This window comes from Phasianus colchicus, chromosome 2, assembly GCF_987193195.1.
Source record: "Phasianus colchicus chromosome 2, bPhaCol1.hap1.1, whole genome shotgun sequence".
Taxonomy (NCBI): Eukaryota; Metazoa; Chordata; class Aves; order Galliformes; family Phasianidae; genus Phasianus; species Phasianus colchicus.
Window position 1 is genome coordinate 6,548,779 of NC_143437.1, and position 19,153 is coordinate 6,567,931.

General features: G+C 38.7%; 1 protein-coding gene across 3 annotated transcripts; it reads left to right on the top strand.

The window, feature by feature from the left end:
• The first annotated feature begins 2,350 nt into the window (after positions 1-2,350).
• Positions 2,351-19,056, top strand: C1D (C1D nuclear receptor corepressor). 3 transcript variants are annotated; one of them, XR_016463844.1, is made up of 7 exons: positions 2,351-2,673; positions 9,069-9,149; positions 9,252-9,395; positions 10,723-10,789; positions 11,265-11,320; positions 14,188-15,937; positions 18,399-19,056. XR_016463844.1 is itself a non-coding variant. In XM_031603292.2 (6 exons), the coding sequence occupies exons 2-6, from the start codon at positions 9,120-9,122 to the stop codon at positions 14,353-14,355; spliced, it is 465 nt and encodes a 154-aa protein (XP_031459152.2). In that variant the 5' UTR covers positions 2,351-2,673; positions 9,069-9,119; the 3' UTR covers positions 14,356-17,095. The 3 variants fall into 3 exon arrangements, 1 of the variants encoding a protein (XP_031459152.2); XM_031603292.2 differs by lacking the exon at positions 18,399-19,056 and having other exon boundaries at positions 14,188-17,095; XR_016463845.1 differs by lacking the exon at positions 9,069-9,149 and having other exon boundaries at positions 2,354-2,673; positions 18,399-19,042.
• The last annotated feature ends 97 nt before the right edge of the window (positions 19,057-19,153 follow it).

The following is a 19,153-nucleotide window of genomic DNA, read 5'->3' on the forward strand; positions in this document are numbered from 1 at the left end:
AACCCAACCTATGGGCTGACCAGAGGTACCACAACACTTCTCAACTTAGTTTCAAAATAGAATAGCTGTAATCTTACAGAATTAAATCTGATTTAAGTCTGAATTACTTTAGCATTTTCAGCACAGCTAGTGAATCTCTAGAGGTTTAAGATGTGGTTTGCCAGAATAAAAGTGATTTATTATGTTAGAAGGCTTTTTCAGTAGCATTATTTCCTGGGACTTTGAATTGCCACAGCTGGTCTGTACTTCAGGCTGTGGTGCTTAGCACGACACAGGCTTAAGTGCTTAGACATCTCCTCTTGATATTTTTATCAAAATGCAAATAATCTGGAAAATTTAATTTCTTCATAATTTTAGTGAGATGTATTTTGCTTTAAAATAATGTCCCAGGGAAGAGCAGCTAGTAAATTGTGTTGTTCAAGCCACAGAAATACAACTGAGGACTCCACAGACGTTAGAGAGAGTAAAAGAGGTAACAAGAAGCTTTCTTTTAAAGAAAATCTGTGGGTCAATCCCTCTGAGGTGAAAAGTTGAGGCAGTTTAATATTCTAAAATGTCAAGACTTTTAACAATAAACTGATAAAACATTAATGCTCATCTTAAACACTGCAAATATACCCATCTTAAGTATTAATAGTCCTGATAAGAATATTGGAAGTGACCCTGGAACAGAAATTTTTCTGCTCTCATGTAAGCATAATGGTTCCAGTGAGGTCAAGGCTATGGGATTTGGCATCCCTGCCTTCTCTGCAGGAATCAATATGTAGTGTATGTATAGTGAGTGAGATAAATCATAATAAAGGTCTAATTACATTGAAGATGCCTGTCACTTTGACTATTTTGGCAAAAGTATTTAGGATTGTTTTCTGTTGTTTTGGGAATTACAGAGAAAAATCAATAATCATTCATAGCCCTCTCAAATGAAATGGCTTCCATTAAGTTCTGGATGGCAGTATAGCTTTTCTTGGATACGTTTTTTTTATAGATATTCATACATCATAATCCACTTTCACAGTGGCACCAACATAAAACAACTCAATTACATACGCTGCATCTCAAATCAGACTTTGGCTGTGATAAATGCAAATCCTTAAGTCCTCATTCTCAGAAAAACAAACAAGTGAGACAGCCATTTTAGCAGAAAACAATTCTTACATACCTGGCAGTCTTTTTAGTGAACTGCATCAAGATATTCGAGAACTGACTATACTAAGTTCACACCAGTGAACTGAATAGAATCACAAATCTGCAGCAGTTTGGAGCCTCTAACAGATGTATAACAAAAGTAATCCACTAGAAGGCGACAAAGAGCCACAGTGTATGATCATGAAAAAGTGGTTGAGTCCAGCCTGCTCTGCATTAATGCTGTACCTGGTTACAATCTTCTACAGTGTTGGTTGATCAGCGTGTGTTGTGTTTTCCTTTCATCTTGTGACTGAAACAAAATGTGGGGTTTAGGAAATATGACTCTTGCAGAAACTTCTTACCTAATGTTTGGTAAATCAATCTGTCTGTCAGCTTCCCTTTCTGGGTACCCAACCTGTGACATGTGCACACAGAGGTCAGAATGAGCTGATTGTGTACCAAATGTTCTGTGGGGTTTTATTTAGAAGTTCAAGCCTTGCTGTTTCTGTTACCCTTCAATCCGTTGCATTTTTAAATATTATACACAAAATCTCCTTTTGCATACAGTTTGCATAACTGTAGTTGTATACTAGGGAGAATGAATGAGATAACGAGGCTCTGTTCTTTATAAAGCGGTTGTGAAGTCAGTGAAATGGATTCTATTATTGCCCCGAAATATTTGCAGACTTGCATTGCTTTTTCAGCCAGTTTTTGTTGAAACTGAAAACCTCCAGCATCTAAATCTCCTGGAGGTAAAAGAGATGACAAGATGTAAACCAGCACTGTGACTGAAGATCTTCAGATATGCTTCCAGCCAGGGGTAGGGAAAAAGACTTGTTTGCAGTTCATACTGATTTAATTAGAATAGACTCCTTCGAAAACCAGCCAACGAGAAGGAAGTTCATTTTTGTGATATTTTAAATTACGCTGCAGGCCCGAGAAGCACGCCACAGGGCAATGAACCCCAAACACCTAGCACCGTTCCCCCAATTCCTTCCAGTTACAGAAAGCAGCGGGAGGGGGACCGACATTTTACGTGGTCTGATGGTGACAGGACAAGGGGAACAGCTTTAAACCGAAAGAGGGGAGATTTAGACTAGACGTCAGCAAGAAATTCTTTCCTCAGAGCGCGCTGAAGCGCGCAGCCCCATCAAGCAGAGCAACTCCAGCGGGTAAAGCCCGTGTGGTAACATCCGCCCTTCCCGCCCACTGGCGCCGACGTGACGTCATCACCGCGCGCCGAGGCAGGCCCCGCCCCTCGTCGCTTTTCCGCTCTCAGCACGCCTCCCGGCACGGCGCCGTGCGGCGAGCGGTGCTGCTGGCTCGGGCCCGTCAGCAGGGCCACGCTGCGGTAGTGGGGCTGAGGAAGGGGGAGTCGAGGCCTTCCTCCCTTCGGTATAAGCGTCATCACATCGCTGCGTGTGATTTAAGGACTTTTGGAGCCGCTGGGAGCAGCAGTTAGGGAACGAGGGCCTCTCACGTTCAGTGCGTTATCCCGGCCTCGTGTGTCTGTGGCAGAGGGGATGCGGAGGTGACGTTTGCAAAAAGGTCAGTATCGTAACTCTAAAACGCTAGAATTTCACGGCCTGGTGCCTGCAGGCTCGGTCAGGCGTTTTGTCCGTCACAGAGAGCAGGAGGTGGGGGTTATAGGCTGCCTTATTTGTGCACGTGCTTATTTCAAATGACACACCTGGAACCTGTGTGGGCCGAGAGCCACCGAGGCTTTCAGGCTGCTGTGAAGCACTATTAAATGGTTCACATTGTTCTGCGGTCCCAGACGTGTGAGTACTCCACGACTTCCCAAGGCTGAGATGCATGCAGCACTGGTTCTGTTGGTGAGCACAGGCAGGGTGGTGCATACCTAACTTCAGTTGTTGAGCGAGTGTGGGCTTTTCAGCTGAAGTCGTGCCCTGAGGGTGGCTGTACCCAGGCAGGTTGTGCTGTAGGCATAAACATGGGGTTCCTGTTAAGAGTTCTGGGTCATGGCAACCTATACTATCAATACAGTCTGAGATCCTACCTCTCTGCTCTGAGCTGAGACACCTCACCTGGAGCACTGTGTCCAGATATGGAATGCTCCAGGTGAGGTGAAGTGTGGGAGAGACATGGACCTGTTAGAGTGCATCCAAAGCATGGACACAGAATTGATCCCAGCGGTGGCACACCTCTCTGCAAGGACAGGCTGAGAGTTGGGGCTGTGCAGCCTGGAGAAGGGAAGGTTCTGAGGAGACCTGAGGGCAGCCTTTCAATATCTGATGGGGGGTTGTAAGAAGGAAGGGGACAGACTCTTCAGCAGGGTCTGTTCTGACAGGACAAGGAGAAATAGTTTCAAATTAAAAGAAGGTACATTTAGATTGGATGTAAGAAGAAAGATTTTACAATAAAGGTAGTGAGGCACTGGCACAGTTTGCCCAGCGTGGGGGTGGATGCCCTGTCCTTAGGTACATCCAAGGGCAGACTGGATGGAGCTCTGAGCTCCTGATTGAGCTGTAGGTGTCCCTGTTCATTGCGTGAGAGATGGACCAGATGACCTTTAAAGGTCCCTTCCAACTCAATGATTGTGTGGTGGTTCGATAAAATGGTGTTGGAATTCAAGGAATATCAAGAAATCAGTGTCTCTAGTAAGAAGAGCCTGATTTTTCAAAGAGGAGATACAATTTGGATGTACAGGCTGTGGTTAAAACAGTTCAGGCTGTTTTGTTAACATGGTCAAGTAATGAACAGCCAAAAGTAGATTGGGATCACTGTTCAAATCAGCAGAAAAAGGAACTGCATAAAGTGTATATGTAGAAAATGAAACTCCAATGAAAGGAAGTATGTTTTTCATGGAATGTAGAGCTAGTGGCCGGAGGAAATGAGTGGCAGCATGTGTTGGAAGAAGCAAGAAACTCCAGGGTTGAGTAGCTGCAGACGGGGCACTTGTTCATTTCTGTTTGTTGGGAATTTGGTAAGACAGAACTATTGACTGCAGTCACAAACTGGAAAAAAAAAAAAAAAAAAAAAACCACAACCCAACAACATGGAAATACGGAGATACATTGTCAAAGTGGATGCAACTCAGTAAACTATACTAGGGGATAGTGTTTTGCTGTAGGAGTACTTGATACTCAGTGCAACCGGAAGTATGAGACCAGTCACACATTCAAATCTAACATCACTTGAAACCCTGTCTTGAAATGAGCTGTCCTAACATAGTGTGAGAGCTTTTATGAACTAAGTGTCTCACTCAGAGGTGTTCTGGACATACACAAAGACAGCTGGTTTTATGGTTGTACTTGCTGATGGGAGTACTGACAGGTTGGAGCTGAACAAGAGCCAGTGTATATTGGATTTGTTTGGCAGAGGAAATGACTTTGTCATCGGCTCTAGAATCCAGCACAACTGATGACACTGTACAGAGAATAAAAATGTTTTGGGAATCATAGGGATCAAGTTGAAAGTTGGATATGTGGATAGGGTAGAAGTGAATAAGGGCCAGGATGGGATACTTGATTTCTGATCGTATCCCTGTGGGCTGAAGTGCAAGTGAGCCTTAAAAATATTATTCCCTTCCTTTAAGACAGAGTACTATGAACTTTGTAGATTCTCTGGGATTGAAGAGATTAAATCTCAGTAGCATCAGCAAGAACCTGGTGATGCCAGGTGTATTGCAGGGCTTTTCTGTGCACAATGGAATACTGCCAGGAGCTTAGCTTTGGTGTCAGGATTAAAAGCAGTTGCTTGGCTGTTACCTATGTATAATATAGTGCAAAGGGTGCACTGAGTGACTACTGTGGCTTCAGTTGGGATATTTTTAAGGGAATTGCTTTTGCAAACAAGACTGTGAGTTGGTGTTTGAAGCACTGTAACTGTGCTTAGTAGATGCATTCTCCAGCTGCCCCAAGCTGCCTTGAAGAAACAGCTCTATGGGCACAGTGATAACTAGCAAATACCTAATTGCTTGTTATGCAGTTGTAGTGCTGAGCAGTCTTTGCTATGGACCAGAGCCTATGGTACTTACAGCTTTGCAAAAATGGAATAAAATGGATATCTCTGTCCAAAATAAAGTGATTTTGTAATTAAGACATTTGTAATTAAGAAGCTTTGTTGTGGTCTCTAGTAGCCTTAAATTTGTTTGTTCCATGTGTCTCGGTTGCTGTACAGCTGCAGCAGTGAATTAATGTTAGAGCAGAATAGACATCTGCCTTGCTTGTGTATAACCTACAGTCACTACAGGTTCTGATTCAGAACTTGAAAGGGGGAGGACGGTGCCAAATTTTAGATACTGGTGGAGATGGTTTGTCATACCCACATTGCTAATGGATTTGATTTGAATCTGAAAGCAGTTTACATATCCTGACTAAAAGTGTTTGGGTTTCTTTTGGTTTTCTATACATAATCTATAGATATCAATGAAATCAAAGAAAATCTCATCTGTTTTTTTGTTAGGCAAATCATCTGGAAAAAAAAGTAAAAGATTGGAGCTCAGTTTGAAAACAAGGCCTTGTAGTGCTTAAAAAGGAGGTGAGAATTAGCAGGAAGTGCTAAGTGAGATGCAATATTAAACGCAGTGCTGGATGCTCAGGTTTTTTTTTTTTTTTTGTCTTCTTTTTACTTGTTACAAACTACTTCAAATAAATCATTTTTATCCTGAAAGTGCTGTTTTAATTCTGGGTGAAAATTACATGTGTGACACTGAACGTATTTTAATTCTGTCTTTTGAGGGTTCATGTTGCCATGTTGGTGTATACCTGTAGCTTCTGTTACTTTCCACATGCTTCTTCAGCAAAATCTCTCATTATGAACCCACAGCCTAATTAGAGTTTGTTTTTCAAAATAAGAGGGACAGTTTTGATGTCCAGGTGGGCAGGAGGGGTTGGTTGGTTTCTCTTTTTGAGCCAGCAGGCAACTGACTGCTGAGGCTTATCTTGGTTTTTGAGCCATAGGACTAAAAGGGAAACTTGTTCCTGGTAGACTGATGTCTTGAAGTCACACCACATTTGTTCACGTTTTTTGTTTCTCTCGATGTCCTCAATCAAAATTGGCCTTTTTTATTTCGTATTTATGGGTTCTGAACTTTCTTTTGCGTTCTCAAAATCAAAGGTTTTATAAAGTGCTGTCATTGCACAACCACAGATTATATGTTCACCACTGTGTTAATACTTGCTGATGATAATACATTCTTATCCTTATTTTCCTAAATTTTCCCAAGGCCTTACATTTGATCAGGAAATATTTTCATATCTGCACGTATCTGAATACTTGCAGTACTCTTACTTTTAAGTTGGATCTCTGTGGCAATAAAATGCAGTTGAAAGTCAGCAGATCCAACAAAAGAAATCAGTGTAGTAAACATCCACTCCTGGAACTGAATTTCTGCTCGTTCAACGTACATAGGGAAACACTTGCAGAACTTTGAGGAAATCTTGTTTGTGTTTTAATAACTGAAACGTAACTATTGAGGGCAGTATAACCTTTAGACATGTTTACAGAGTCGCTGATACGGTCTCAGTCCTTGCCTTTGTCATTCAGCAGGTGTGACTGTGCTGTGTGTGTTGGTTTTGGCAGAAACAGTTCTGTGGAGTTTCCGGTGTGCATGTTTTCTAACGCAGTATAAGTTTGTTCTTGTTGATTTAATACTATCAAAACTATCGTAGGCTGTTGACTGCTGCCTTATTGTTGGCATGTGCCAACGCTGTAACATATCCTGCTCAGAGATTAGTAATGCTGAAACAACAGTTTAATGAAAAGAGAGGGCCCTGCACAGCAGGAGGAGGAACTTGCTCTGGTTCCTGCTGAACTGCAAACACAAGTTTGACACATTCTCCCTCCTTCCTTGGAACAAGGAGCAGACTTGGGCTGACTGCTCTACCCTTCACTGCCTGTGTGCAGCCTTGTTCCAGTGATGGCTGACACACTTTTTTCCTTTCCTTGCTAATGAAGTGTCAAGTAAATACTTCACATTATGTACCTCTGTCTGGTTCATGAGGCAGCAATTGTAGAAAAACTTATTTTGAGCTGTGTCTCTTTCATACTATCTGTATTCTTTCTCTGCCTCGTTTTTTAGGGTTACCTTGGAATACTGAGAGGAATGTAAAGTACGTTCTGGTGACTGCTTGTCCATGCGACTGCAGTGAAATAGCTTGAATTCTTTTTATTAGTAACGTGCTCCTGCTGTAGGAGTTTGTTGCTGTTGTTTGGTTTTTTGTTTTTATCAGGGCAACCAGCATAGGAAAAAAAAAGAGGGAGAAAAGTTGGGATTTGTCAGCGTGTTCATGCACATTCATAACATTAAGATCATAGTAGGTAAATTATTGTAGGCAGCAGTAAACCCTGTTTTTGATTGTTGGATTGGACAACACTTCTCTCCCTGTATATGTAAGTATAGTAAATGCGTGCTGACACGACACATCTTCTAACCAGGCTTAACTGTGTTAACAGCTGGCAAAATCTAGTTTCTTCTGTAGCTTTAAATATTTTCTGTGCTGTGTTATAAGATTATCAGATAGCTGGTGGGCTCCCAGTCAGCCTAAGAAGGGTGATTGTAATGCAAGTAGCCAGGACAGAATGAAATGCAAACTATGCTATCATGAAGGATAGAAATAATTATATTGCTATGTGCCTTTCTGCAGGCAGTGTTTTGTAGGTTCAGCTTAGCTTTCTTGCTTGAGTATGCTGCAGCTGACTGAGTGGTATTTAGATGGTTTCAGTTACATGCTGGGGTAAGGAGGGGACCCTCAGTGTATAGTAACACATCTCCGACCAAGATGAAAACTCATCTGAATAGAATTATAACTCAACCATGTAAATAAAAGCAATGGAAATGGGCTTGTTAATCGGCTTTTCATGTTTTTGGAATTGCACTGATGTGGCTAAAAACTGGAGTTTAAGGCAGACCTGAGGAAAATAGTGCCACACTTTTGTTCCTATCAGTCTTCCACCTGTTTGGCCTCCAGGAGACAATATAACTAAGAAGAAAGCTCTCTCACGCAAACCATGTTCTTGCCTGGAAAAGGGAAAGATCAGATCTTTATCTAAAACAAACAGCAGTTATGTGACAGCTGTTTGCTGTTTCCTTGCAGTTTGTGCTGGCTGCGTGGCTTGGTGTTCAGAGATCAAACTTTGAAAGTGTGGTTTCTCCAACTAGCGCTCCCACCTTCTGCACTCAGCAGCTGGGAGTGAGATTCTCACGCTGACCCCAAGCAGAAGGGACAGCAGTGATCCAGATGCTCCCACTGTTCTTGATGCAGCCCTGCAAGCTAGCAGGAAAGCGATGTATTTCTTCTCTTAACATTAAAAAAAAAAATGTTGCTCAATCAGTAAAAGCTGTAGAAAATGATGCAGCTTTAAGTAACATCAGCTTTCCAAGATAATGTGTTTTATGATTGGAGAGGAATTAAAGATCTTGATTAGAAGCCAGTGACCAGATGGCTTGGCAGTAGCCATGCCCCGTTACTGCAAATGCTGGGATCAAAACCGGAGTGCTCTGGGATCATTCACATCTTTGCTGATCTCACAGTTGCTTCGCATGGATGTGTCTACAAGATTTGCATTCTGAAATCGAAATCAACTCAGCTTCATTACTGGTTGAGTTATATCCCAGATTAAAGTGGCCCACAGAGAATTCAGAGAACTGGTTGCAGAGTTCACAGGAAGCGTTTCTTGGACCAACTCTTAAATTTAAGATTGAGAGAGATAACTGACCCTGACATAACTGGGGCTGCATAACCACTCTGAAGCTGAAGTAATGTCTGTTTTTAGGATGGGCTGAAGCTATATCCCTAATTTTTGTATGTGTGCGATTGGTATACCTCTTTATGTACCGTGATTTACTAGATATTTAGAGCACTTTTAAGCAAGCAAATAATTTCCTTCTATCACAGACCATAAAAGTTAAATACTGCTTTGGGACTGGTACAAGAATAGGTATCACTTGTAATTCTCCTTCATGCTGTTTTGTACAGCAGTTGGGAGTTATCCCTGGAGCTATAGGATCTTTAACTGTGTTACTACTGATGCTGATTGCTGGAATTCTTCAGGAGGAGGTACTTTTTATAACATTTAATGAATAAATGCTAGTGGTTCCTATTTTAAAATAGTCTTTTGAATCTGCAGAGAGCGTTACTGATTTTGCTGCTTCTTTCTAGATGGGAATGGCAGAAGATATTAATGCAGAAGAATATCCCACTGAAATTCATGATTATCTTGCAACATTTGAAAAATCTCTTACTTCGGTAGATGAGATGTTGAAGACAATGATGTCAGTTTCTAGAAGTGAGCTTCTCCAGAAGGTAAATCATCTTCCTCTTGATAGCCTTTCTGTTAATAATACAGGGTCTGTTTGGCTAGCCACTGCACAGAGAAATAACAAATATTACACTTCCTACCTCTCACACCTAATATTTGAAACTTATGCATTTGTAAGATACCCAGATGATGCTATGAACTAAGCGATGAAATGTATATTCTTCAAAGGTGGAAAGTGAAGATTCTACCACTGAATCATTTAGGTAATGTGCTTCTATCCTATACTTGACCTTCCCAAAAGTGCATGCTGAGTGCTCTTCCTAAGCAGAGAGCTCATTCAAAGTTGTCCATGGCCTTTTCACAACAAACATCACAGAAATGTGGTTGATATAGAAGGATGTAAAGATGAATTAACAACATTGAGAATTGATCTCCTGTTGACTTGCAGAATCTGGGCCCCAAAAAACTGAGTTGTCTCTTCTAGCTGTGTTGTAAGCACAAGCCTGTAAAGTTTGTGGATGTGTCTGTTGTATTTTTTCCTCCCTCAGAACATAAAGACAGCAAAGTACTGCCTAAAGATCTCATACAAGTCTGTCTGTCTTGTAACATTTAAAACCTTACACATATCTTCTTTCTTTAGGGCAAGGAAAAGCTAACATGAGAACGTTTTTTTTATCCTCTGAGGGTTTCTAACATAAATGAGTTATGAGGAAAACAGTCTTGACAACACTGATCTTTTGACAGTATCCATGTTAGAACTAGTGAGCTATACAATGATCTTATCAGAGTTTCTGGAAATCCTATAGGACTAAACCAATAAATTGACTTTGACAGTTGAGGGGAAAAAAACAACGCATTACCTTTATTCTTCCTTTGCTGGGCAGCTGTAAGTGTTCTAGCATGCATCAAATGCAATCTAATCCTATATGTTATGTTACATGTATATTAATGTTCATCACTCATTTGTAACATACTCATATCTGAGCTTCAATAATCCTGAGACATTCTTTTTTCTTCTGGTGATAGCAGAAACTATTTTGAAACTATTTTTTTGTGAAAAAATAGGGTCTTCTTCCTGACTGCGGGAACAAGAGTCAAAGAGTTCCATGCTAAGAGATTTTGTTATTTTGGCCATATGGTACTGTGGCATTTAAGATCAAGTTGGGAAAATGACATGAATGTTTGGAGAGGAGGGTATGGTCCTGTGGTGGTAGGAAAACACGGGCTTTGTCTCAGTGAACCTGTGCTGTAAAAATATGCTAATTTAGTATGTATCTATGAATGCATAATGCACAGTTCAAAAATAGTCACATTGCTAAAATATGTGCACATCTTGAAAATGTGTAAATGATTTTTCTCTTTTCATTCTAGTTAGAGCCTCTTGAGCAAGCAAAACTGGATTTGGTTTCAGCGTACACATTGAATTCAATGTTCTGGGGTAAGTATGTGATAGGAGGACAAGGTGCAGATGATCACTGTTTGAATGCTTTCTAGCTGCAAACATCAAATTTATTTTTCAAATGTATTTCATAGCCAAGTAGGTAGAAACTGATGATTAGCTCTAAGGACTCAAATTGTTGCTATTCTTAAGGTAAATGATGTTGATAGTTAGAAAAGCTGGCTTTGTACATGCCTGAGAATCTTTGTGTTGTTTTTTTTTTCTTGGCAACCTTTTCTGTCCTTCTTAAAAGGGCAAAGTTTAACTGCATTATGTATTTTATATATTTATTTACTATATATATGTATTTTTAACAGCAATATTTGATAACAGTATTGCATCAGATACTTAACCGTGTGGTTAAACACTGTGATTAATAGTTTCATGTGGCAATTACAGTTTTCCTATATGACTGGTTAATTGGGCACTAAGTCATCACAGCCATCCATATCAAAACCACATTTTTTTCTTGTAGTATACTTGGCTACTCAGGGAATCAATCCAAAGGAACATCCAGTGAAACAGGAACTGGTAAGATTCTTACATTGCGTGCTTTCAATACTTTACTTGTCCAAGGCTGTTAACTCATATAGAAGTAGATGTATATTTATATCTACTTCTAAAATGGGCATATTGCCATAATAGCACACACATGCTACATAATATTACATAATTGCCTGTTAGTATGCCCTACTGGTTCTCTAAATTAAGAAATTCATATTTTTACTTCCAAACAGCGCAGTTTAAAGTATCATTTGTAGAGCCTACTGAAATAAGAAAAAGCAACAAGATGAATAGTGTCATCTTATCTTTCTGCTTCTCCATTTCTCTTTTTGAGAATTGAATTCTGAACAGAACAGCTTTTCACTTGTATCTGTTAAATAGAAAAATGTTACATGCCTGATGATGATTTATAACTTCCAGTATGGCATTTTTTTTTTCCTTAGGAATACTTGGAATCATGTTAATCTCTAAGGCTGCCTTTTTCTTACTTTTGTATGACTCTGAAAGCGTAGTGTGGTTGATTTACTAGCAAAGACGGGAAAGAGCCCCCCTTCTTCCAAGTCCTCCATTAATTCATTTTCTCAGCAGTAAAGAATCCAGTTCAGCAACAAAGCTAAAAGCTTTTTTGGCACCAGTTGTATGTGTATTGTCCAGTAATTCTGCATTAGTGACATATTTACAGCCTGTAATAAATCTTTTAGGTTTGTCTTTATATTCCATTTAGATTGCATGACTGCAGTACAGAAGGCATGGTATCTTGAAAATTCTGCTGACTTAAAATATCAAATCATTCAGCTTAAAGAAAAAAAATAGATTTCAAAACTTAGAGCTACCCTTTTTAATTCTGGTATAAATGAAAACATTAAATCTAAGTAATCATAATATACTTCACTTAAATGTAATCCTTAGGTAACTGGAGCAATAGAAGATAGGACTGAAAGATGTGGAAAGCTAGGTTGAATAACAAGAATCCTTCTATTTTTAATTTTATGAAGTTTTCAGTAGTCTAGACTGTATCACATTTAAAAAAATGGATCGGTTAATATTTCATGAACTTTCAGTCAGTTTCTTGTTCCTCCCACATTATATAGCATCTGAACATTGTGTTAATTTTGTTACACTAAAAATAAATTGTATCTCTTCTACTGTGGATATTTTATGCTGGTATTTTACTGCACGGTTGCCAGTTGTTTTAAATTTGAAGAATGAGTGACTTATTCTAGGCTAGATTCTTATCAGCTCTCTTTCCTTTCTTCCAGGAGCATTGTGATGTTCTTATTCATGTGGAAAGGGAATAAAAAGACTGTTCCATCATGATTGTTTTGTTCTTAGAATTGCTCCTTCTGTATGTACAGGGAGTATGTTAGGATTCAAATGATATTAATAAAACTCACATTCCAGCTATCAGAGTTAATTTCTTTTAGCATTCTGATATTAGTCAGCTGCTTCTTCCCATGTTGATGTATGTAGGCTTGCCACTTGTTCTCATTAACCATCTCAGTCACCAAAAAAAAATATTGCAGTCTCGTGATTTCAGACCTTGAAAAGCACTCTTCATTAAAGCTGCATTTTTGATATGGCAAGATTGTCCAATTTTTTTTGACAAATCAGTTGCTTGTAGGGGTCAGTGAAGAACTAAAATCAGATCTGTATTGTAGGTCATGTAGCTGATGTTTCAGATTCCAAAAGCTGTCTGTAGTTACGTGGGTTAGGTAATACCAGGATGTATCTAGTTATCAGTATCCATAAATGTCCTGTTAGTCTACTCCTGCAATTCATGCATTGGGTAAAGCACGATATATGTGCATCACGCATGCACGTAGTACTGTTTTTTATTGCATGTAGTACAGTAACACCTAAAGGCCCTACAGTTCAAGGCCACGTTGGGCGAAATATCTAGGTGTGAAATCTGTGAGCCAAACTTTTACGTGCTGTACAGAATTACAGCAAGTGTCCTCTCTACTGAGTGAAGAGAAGCAGGCACTTAACAGAAAGTGATTCCCATCTTAGAGGGTTTACGCTCTCAAAGTAATTTTCTTTATTGATTATAGAACTGGCTGAGGGTGAGCATGCACATAAATGAGATAGCTAAACTGGTGGGGATCTGTAGGTAAGGCTGAATCAAAGCCATGCTTTGTTCAACACATGAGACACTCAATGACTATGGTAGGTGAAGGTGACAAGAAAGGAAGTATTTCCTCTCTTTAAAGAATGGCAGTGGAAACAGGCTTTTTTGATTGTTTATGGTCATAAAAAATATCTCTAGTACAGCTGGAAATTCATCAGGCTGCTTTGAATATGTCAAGGGAGACTTAGCAATGAGCCATTTCAGGATCTTGGCCACAGAGCTCTTGCATAGTTGCACGTTTAATGCCTGTGACTTTTTTACTTTTGTGTAAGATGCTTTATGCTGATTTCTTCTTCCTTCTTTTCTTCCCTCTCTTTCGTAGACAGTGAGTAGTGCAATTTTATAAATACATCATATCTAAATATTCATTTTGCCATCTTTATTGAGGCCAAACTGGATTTAATTTCTTTTTTTTTTAGCAACATTAAATCCAATTCTCTTATCTCACAGTCAGTTTGTAGGACTTTGTGTTCCTTTGGTGATGGATGTTATGCAAATATTAGTATGGTAGGTACCTGTGATGGAAAATCTGCTAAAAGGGAAGGCTCAAATTTGCAAAGAGCCTGGTATATATTTAGAAGATGCTATTTTTCTGTGTGTTATAGAAAGGTACCATGTGGAGTGCTCCTACTCATTGATTTTACTCTAGTGGTAAACTTGGAAGAATGGTTTGGGGGGGGGGGGAGAAACCATCCCAACACAAAAACCCCGTGTGTGTGTGTATATATATATATATATATATATATATTTTTTTTTTTTTTTCTAGGAGAGAATAAGAACATACATGAACAAAGTCAAAGAAATAGCAGACAAGAAAAAGGCATCCAAACTTGATAAAGGAGCAGCTTCCAGATTTGTAAGGAATGCACTCTGGGAACCAAACCCTGAAAATGACCAAACTCCTGCTAAAGCAAAGAAGAGAAAGATGAACTAATTTTTTTTTCCCCTTTATATTATCAGAGACACCTAGAGTTATCAAAATGTGTTTTCTGCACTGTATGAGTCTCGCGGAAGTGCTGTACAGCAACATCTTGATTAAATTATACTTAAAAAATTTTGCAGGGTTGTATTTTGTCCAGGATGCTCCTCTCTGAGGTAACTATGCACTGAGGTTTAAAAAAAAAAAAAAAAAAAAAAAAAAAGCAGCATTGTATGTATATCTGTAAGTGCCATGTAATGCTCCAGAAATAATGTTTCATTATTAAAATGATAATGACTTGCCAAATACTTGTTGGTAATAGATACTGGTATTGCTTTGATTATAATGCCTAAGAGTTATTTTTTTTACTTATGTTTTTGTATGTACTTCATCTCTTGAATATTAAAACAGTCTCAAACAATTCTGTCCAGTTTGTGGTGTTCATGTAGAACCCATGTTTACTTTTTCATTACACCACTGAGTGAGTTCTTGTGTTCACAGAGTATTGTAAGGTTTATTCACTATATTGAACTGTTCTGTTTTCAGCTTCTGGAATAGCATGTATGCCATATTCCCTTACTTCTGTGGTCTCTGCAGAAACTGAGGTTCAAGGGCTGCAAGCAAAAAGCTTGAATTCCACTTTAAGCTCTAGTGTCTAATCCGTGCGGGGGGGGAACCACAACAGGAACAGCCCAAATGAGTGCTCTGTGGGGCCTGAACAAAGGAGCAGGCAGGGGACAGCAAACAGGAAACAGCACGTGCAGGAACTTGATTGGAATTTTGGCTGCAGTGTGCATCTCTTACTGCTGACTGAGATAAATTGCTGTGAGGTGGTAGGAGTGTGGTCATTGGTTGCTGTTTTTTCAGATCTTTGTTCTCGGGTACACTGAACTACTGCTCTGCCTTGCAAAATAGTCTCCTTCCCTCAAATGTGAAGTTTAGTTGTTTAGGGGAGGAAGTACGTTAATTCCTTTAGGAGAACCTAATAAATTCATTTTTCAGTACATTACAAAGCAAAACTCAATTATTAGTCCAAAAGCTGCTTTAAAAAGTAGGGGCAAGCTAATTATGAAAGACAAATAAGCAATTTAGTTCACCAAAATGTCATTTGGGAAGCAGACTGCAGTCTTGGGAAATAGAGTAAAAGTCTGAATGGTTAAAAAAAATAAATCCAGTACTGCTATTATAGTACTGCAAGCTGAATGATTTACAGTGGATGGGTATTCTCTTCAGTGTTGTCCTGCATCATGCAATATGCAGAGCATGGATTAATTTCAGTGCTAAAATGAAGATCTTCTTGTCATTGACTATCTCAAAGTAAATATTTGAAAATAAAATAACTGTCAAGTTTAATAAACTCAAATAATTGTTGTATATCTCTGGAAACATTTTCAGTGACTGGTATGAGTTTACAGATTTTTTGTTTGTGATAAACTCTGAACAAACAAGAATTTCTTCATTCCAGTTCAAGCAATCCAGCTAAGGAGAGTTTGTTTCTATAGATGCTGATGCTGCTACCTGTCTTTGCTGTCTCAGATCTACGGGGCATCTCATGAGCATATACATCAAAAGTGCAAAAACGTCTGTCAGCTGAAAGGTAAGATGAGCATGCTTTATTTCTACAGGCCAATGTCACAGTTATGCAAAACAAAAGCACAGTTAGACTCGTGGGTCTTTTTCTTGAGATTAAGGTTAAAATTGTAGAAGACTTGAAGTGTGTTGTTCTGTATCTGTAAAATTATAACCTGACCTGTGAACTTTGTGTAGATGTTTTCATGTGTAAAGGTTCAAAACACTAGTCTCAAAAAAATATAATGTGAAGAACAGGTGCCCTGTGAATGAGTTAGTAAGACAACAGGATGTAAGTGGTATGAAGTAGCAGAAGCTACAAGTGTTTTAATGCAGAGACTTTTGAGGATATAATGTCTTATACTTTGACATACTTTTTCTGGAGGAAACAGGTAGATCAGCTTCTATTTATGTGCAGTACTGTTAATTAAAAGGGAATTGAAGGACGTTTCCATTACATGATTTTCCTCTTAAGCTTTAATTATAGCTTTTGTTTTAAAAGGTTAATTTCTGAAAAAGATCATAATTCAGTGTCCAGTAAAGTACACAGCTTTCATTGTTAAATGTTTAAACAAGAATAACGCAAGGATATTAGCGAAGAGTTACTGAAGTAGAAATCCATCTGGTATAATTAAGTATACACGTAATTGACATTTGTGATAGGAAAGTTCGCATACGTGTAGCAAATGCAACTTCGTAAATGCTTAAGGCTTGTGTGGCTGTTCTGATGACAAAGCCTGGGTTTGTGGATTTTCTAATGCAAAGACAGTAACTCCAATGAATGCCCTAGAAACTGAGGATTATCACCATGTGTCTGTTACTGACCCACAGCCCTATTAGCAGCTTGACATCTCCCTGCATTACCTGGGTTCTGCTCCTAGAAAATACCCATCTTTCTCTAAGATAGTGTACTGTGACTGCAAACAAATGAGGATGCTTACTACAACTTTGATTTGCCCTCTTTTAAATGCTAGTTGTGAGTTAGCAAGTCAACATATCACTGATGTTCATTTCTATTCCTCCAGTCTTTTTATTATTTGAGAACTGCATCCTCAAGAGTGGATATTTTATTATGTCATCCTAATTGCTCCTGGCCTTGAAAATCAATACTAGCATAAGGTCCTGTCAGAAAGTATTAATGTTCCTGTTTCATTGGAAATCTCCTCACAACATAGTTATCTGGAATGATAAAAGCTAAAGAAGGATCAAGTTATCTTGGAAATTTACTATAAAAATATTTACTATAGAATACTATAAAAAGAGAATTGTTTTTGGAATTCAGAGGGACACCAAAATCCATTTTTTTTTAATCTTCAGGGCTGAGACCATTACAAATGGAAAGAAAAAAACAGATTTCCATATGTAAAGAGGAGGCATTACTTTTGGAGTGACCAATGTAACATGACATACTTTGGCCAGGAGCTGATGAAGACCTCCTTCTGCAATCTCAGAAGAAGAGACCTTGTCTCATCATAAAGGCAGATGGTGGTGACAGGAAGGCTTTTAGGAGTTGAGAACAGCAAACTGTTCTCAAACCTGGAAGCACAAGTGGAGGTCCATTGATGTTAGTGATATTCTATGCAAAGTTCCTTCTGGCAAAATTTCCCTGAACTTTTGACTCAATTTACACAGGTTCTCTTCTACTGAAAGCAACTGCAAAACTCCCTCATACCTAGGAAAAACATCCTCTGATCTTCATCATTAAAATGTGATATGTGCCAAATTGGTTATCAAAATGGAACAGCTTTTGAATGGAATGTTATTTTTCTATCATCAAACATGGCTGGCTAGTAACGTATAGCTGCTTTGGACAGTAAAGTATACGGGAACAACAGCATACCTTTTTTAGGCAAATTGACTATTGGAAAAAACTAACACCAGCTAACATTTGAGTGATACGCAAAATCAGAATACAATCAGAGAAATAATCATGAGACTTGGCAGAGGTGTTCTGCTTCTTCTACAGAGTAAGTCTGGCAAACTTCTAACCAAAGAGCTGTTCTAGTTTAAAATAATTGAAATTGGTTGCATCTCCACCTTGTCTTTTTCCTAAACTGAGATGTAAAGATGCTAAAGTAGGGCGTTTGTTAAAATTATTTATATATGATTCTTCGTTAAAAATTTACTCAGCAGGGATAAAAACAACAACAAACCAACACATTAGGCTACAGTAATTTAAGAGGAATAATGAGTAATTAAAGCAGTTTATCATTTTAGAATCAACTATAACATGCTAGGAAAAAATGTATTCGTGTTCTTCAACATGACACTGTCATTTCTGCTTACTTGCTTGAGTGATATTCCTTGCATTGTGCTCCAGAGTCTACATGAATGCATTTGTTTTGAGGATCGTCTGATCATCCTTAATGTTAACTTTGTGTTTTGTTTTTAAATTTAATACTTCCTGCATTCCAATATGATGCACCTGAAATATTTTACTGATACTCCTAACAATTTGCCTTTTTGCTGACTTTTATCCTTCCTTGCAGAATTACAGATCTGTGGAATGTGTAGTGGTGGTGATCTAAGAAGCAGACCTTGAACAACTCAGTTTTTATCGTCTGCACCAAAGGGAAAAGAGAGAAAGCTTGTTTTTACTACTAAGCTGAGTGAATATGGTGTGGAAATCTTGTAATGGCAAAGTATCAATTTTGTAAAGTGATATATTTCAGAGGGGATACTAAATTTGACTGTGAATAAAAAGCTTTATAAATGGAACATTTAAGAGGCTATCTTTTACTTTTCAGTGTAAGGTTGCCTTGACATGCATCATTTCAATTTGGCAGTCCCAGCAAATGGATGGAAGCAGTTCAATATGCTAATTCAGTACTGCCAAGAGGCTTCTTCTTAGTCTAGTGTGGACACATTCCATGGAGGGATTTAAAGACTATATTAAGTGATAGAAAATGGGTCTAATTCTGTTCCAGTTTTACACCGGTACAATCTTGATTTCAAAGGTACTTTGGCTATCTTAAGTACATCAACAAAATCACTTCCAAACTAAGGATCCTCTGAAATTCATGGTGATACATCTTGCACAGCAGTAATTCAGCACACGTAGAAAGAGAAATGGAGTCTAGCTGTGCTTAAAAATGAAATCTTTTAAAGCAGCAGTTCTAGGGGCAAATTCCTTGCTATGTTTTACCAGGATACTCAGATAAACTAAATGAACATTTACTGAATCACACAAGCAAAGTTGTCTGAAAAAGCAATAGTCTTTGATATCCTCTCATTTAATATGACT

Excerpts from the sequence above, each read along its gene's own strand:
- C1D (XM_031603292.2), top strand. The coding sequence starts at position 9,120 with ATGCTGATTGCTGGAATTCTTCAGGAGGAG. Across the intron at positions 9,150-9,251 it reads CTGGAATTCTTCAGGAGGAG|ATGGGAATGGCAGAAGATAT; the intron begins GTACTTTTTATA and ends GCTTCTTTCTAG. Across the intron at positions 11,321-14,187 it reads ATCCAGTGAAACAGGAACTG|GAGAGAATAAGAACATACAT; the intron begins GTAAGATTCTTA and ends TTTTTTTTCTAG.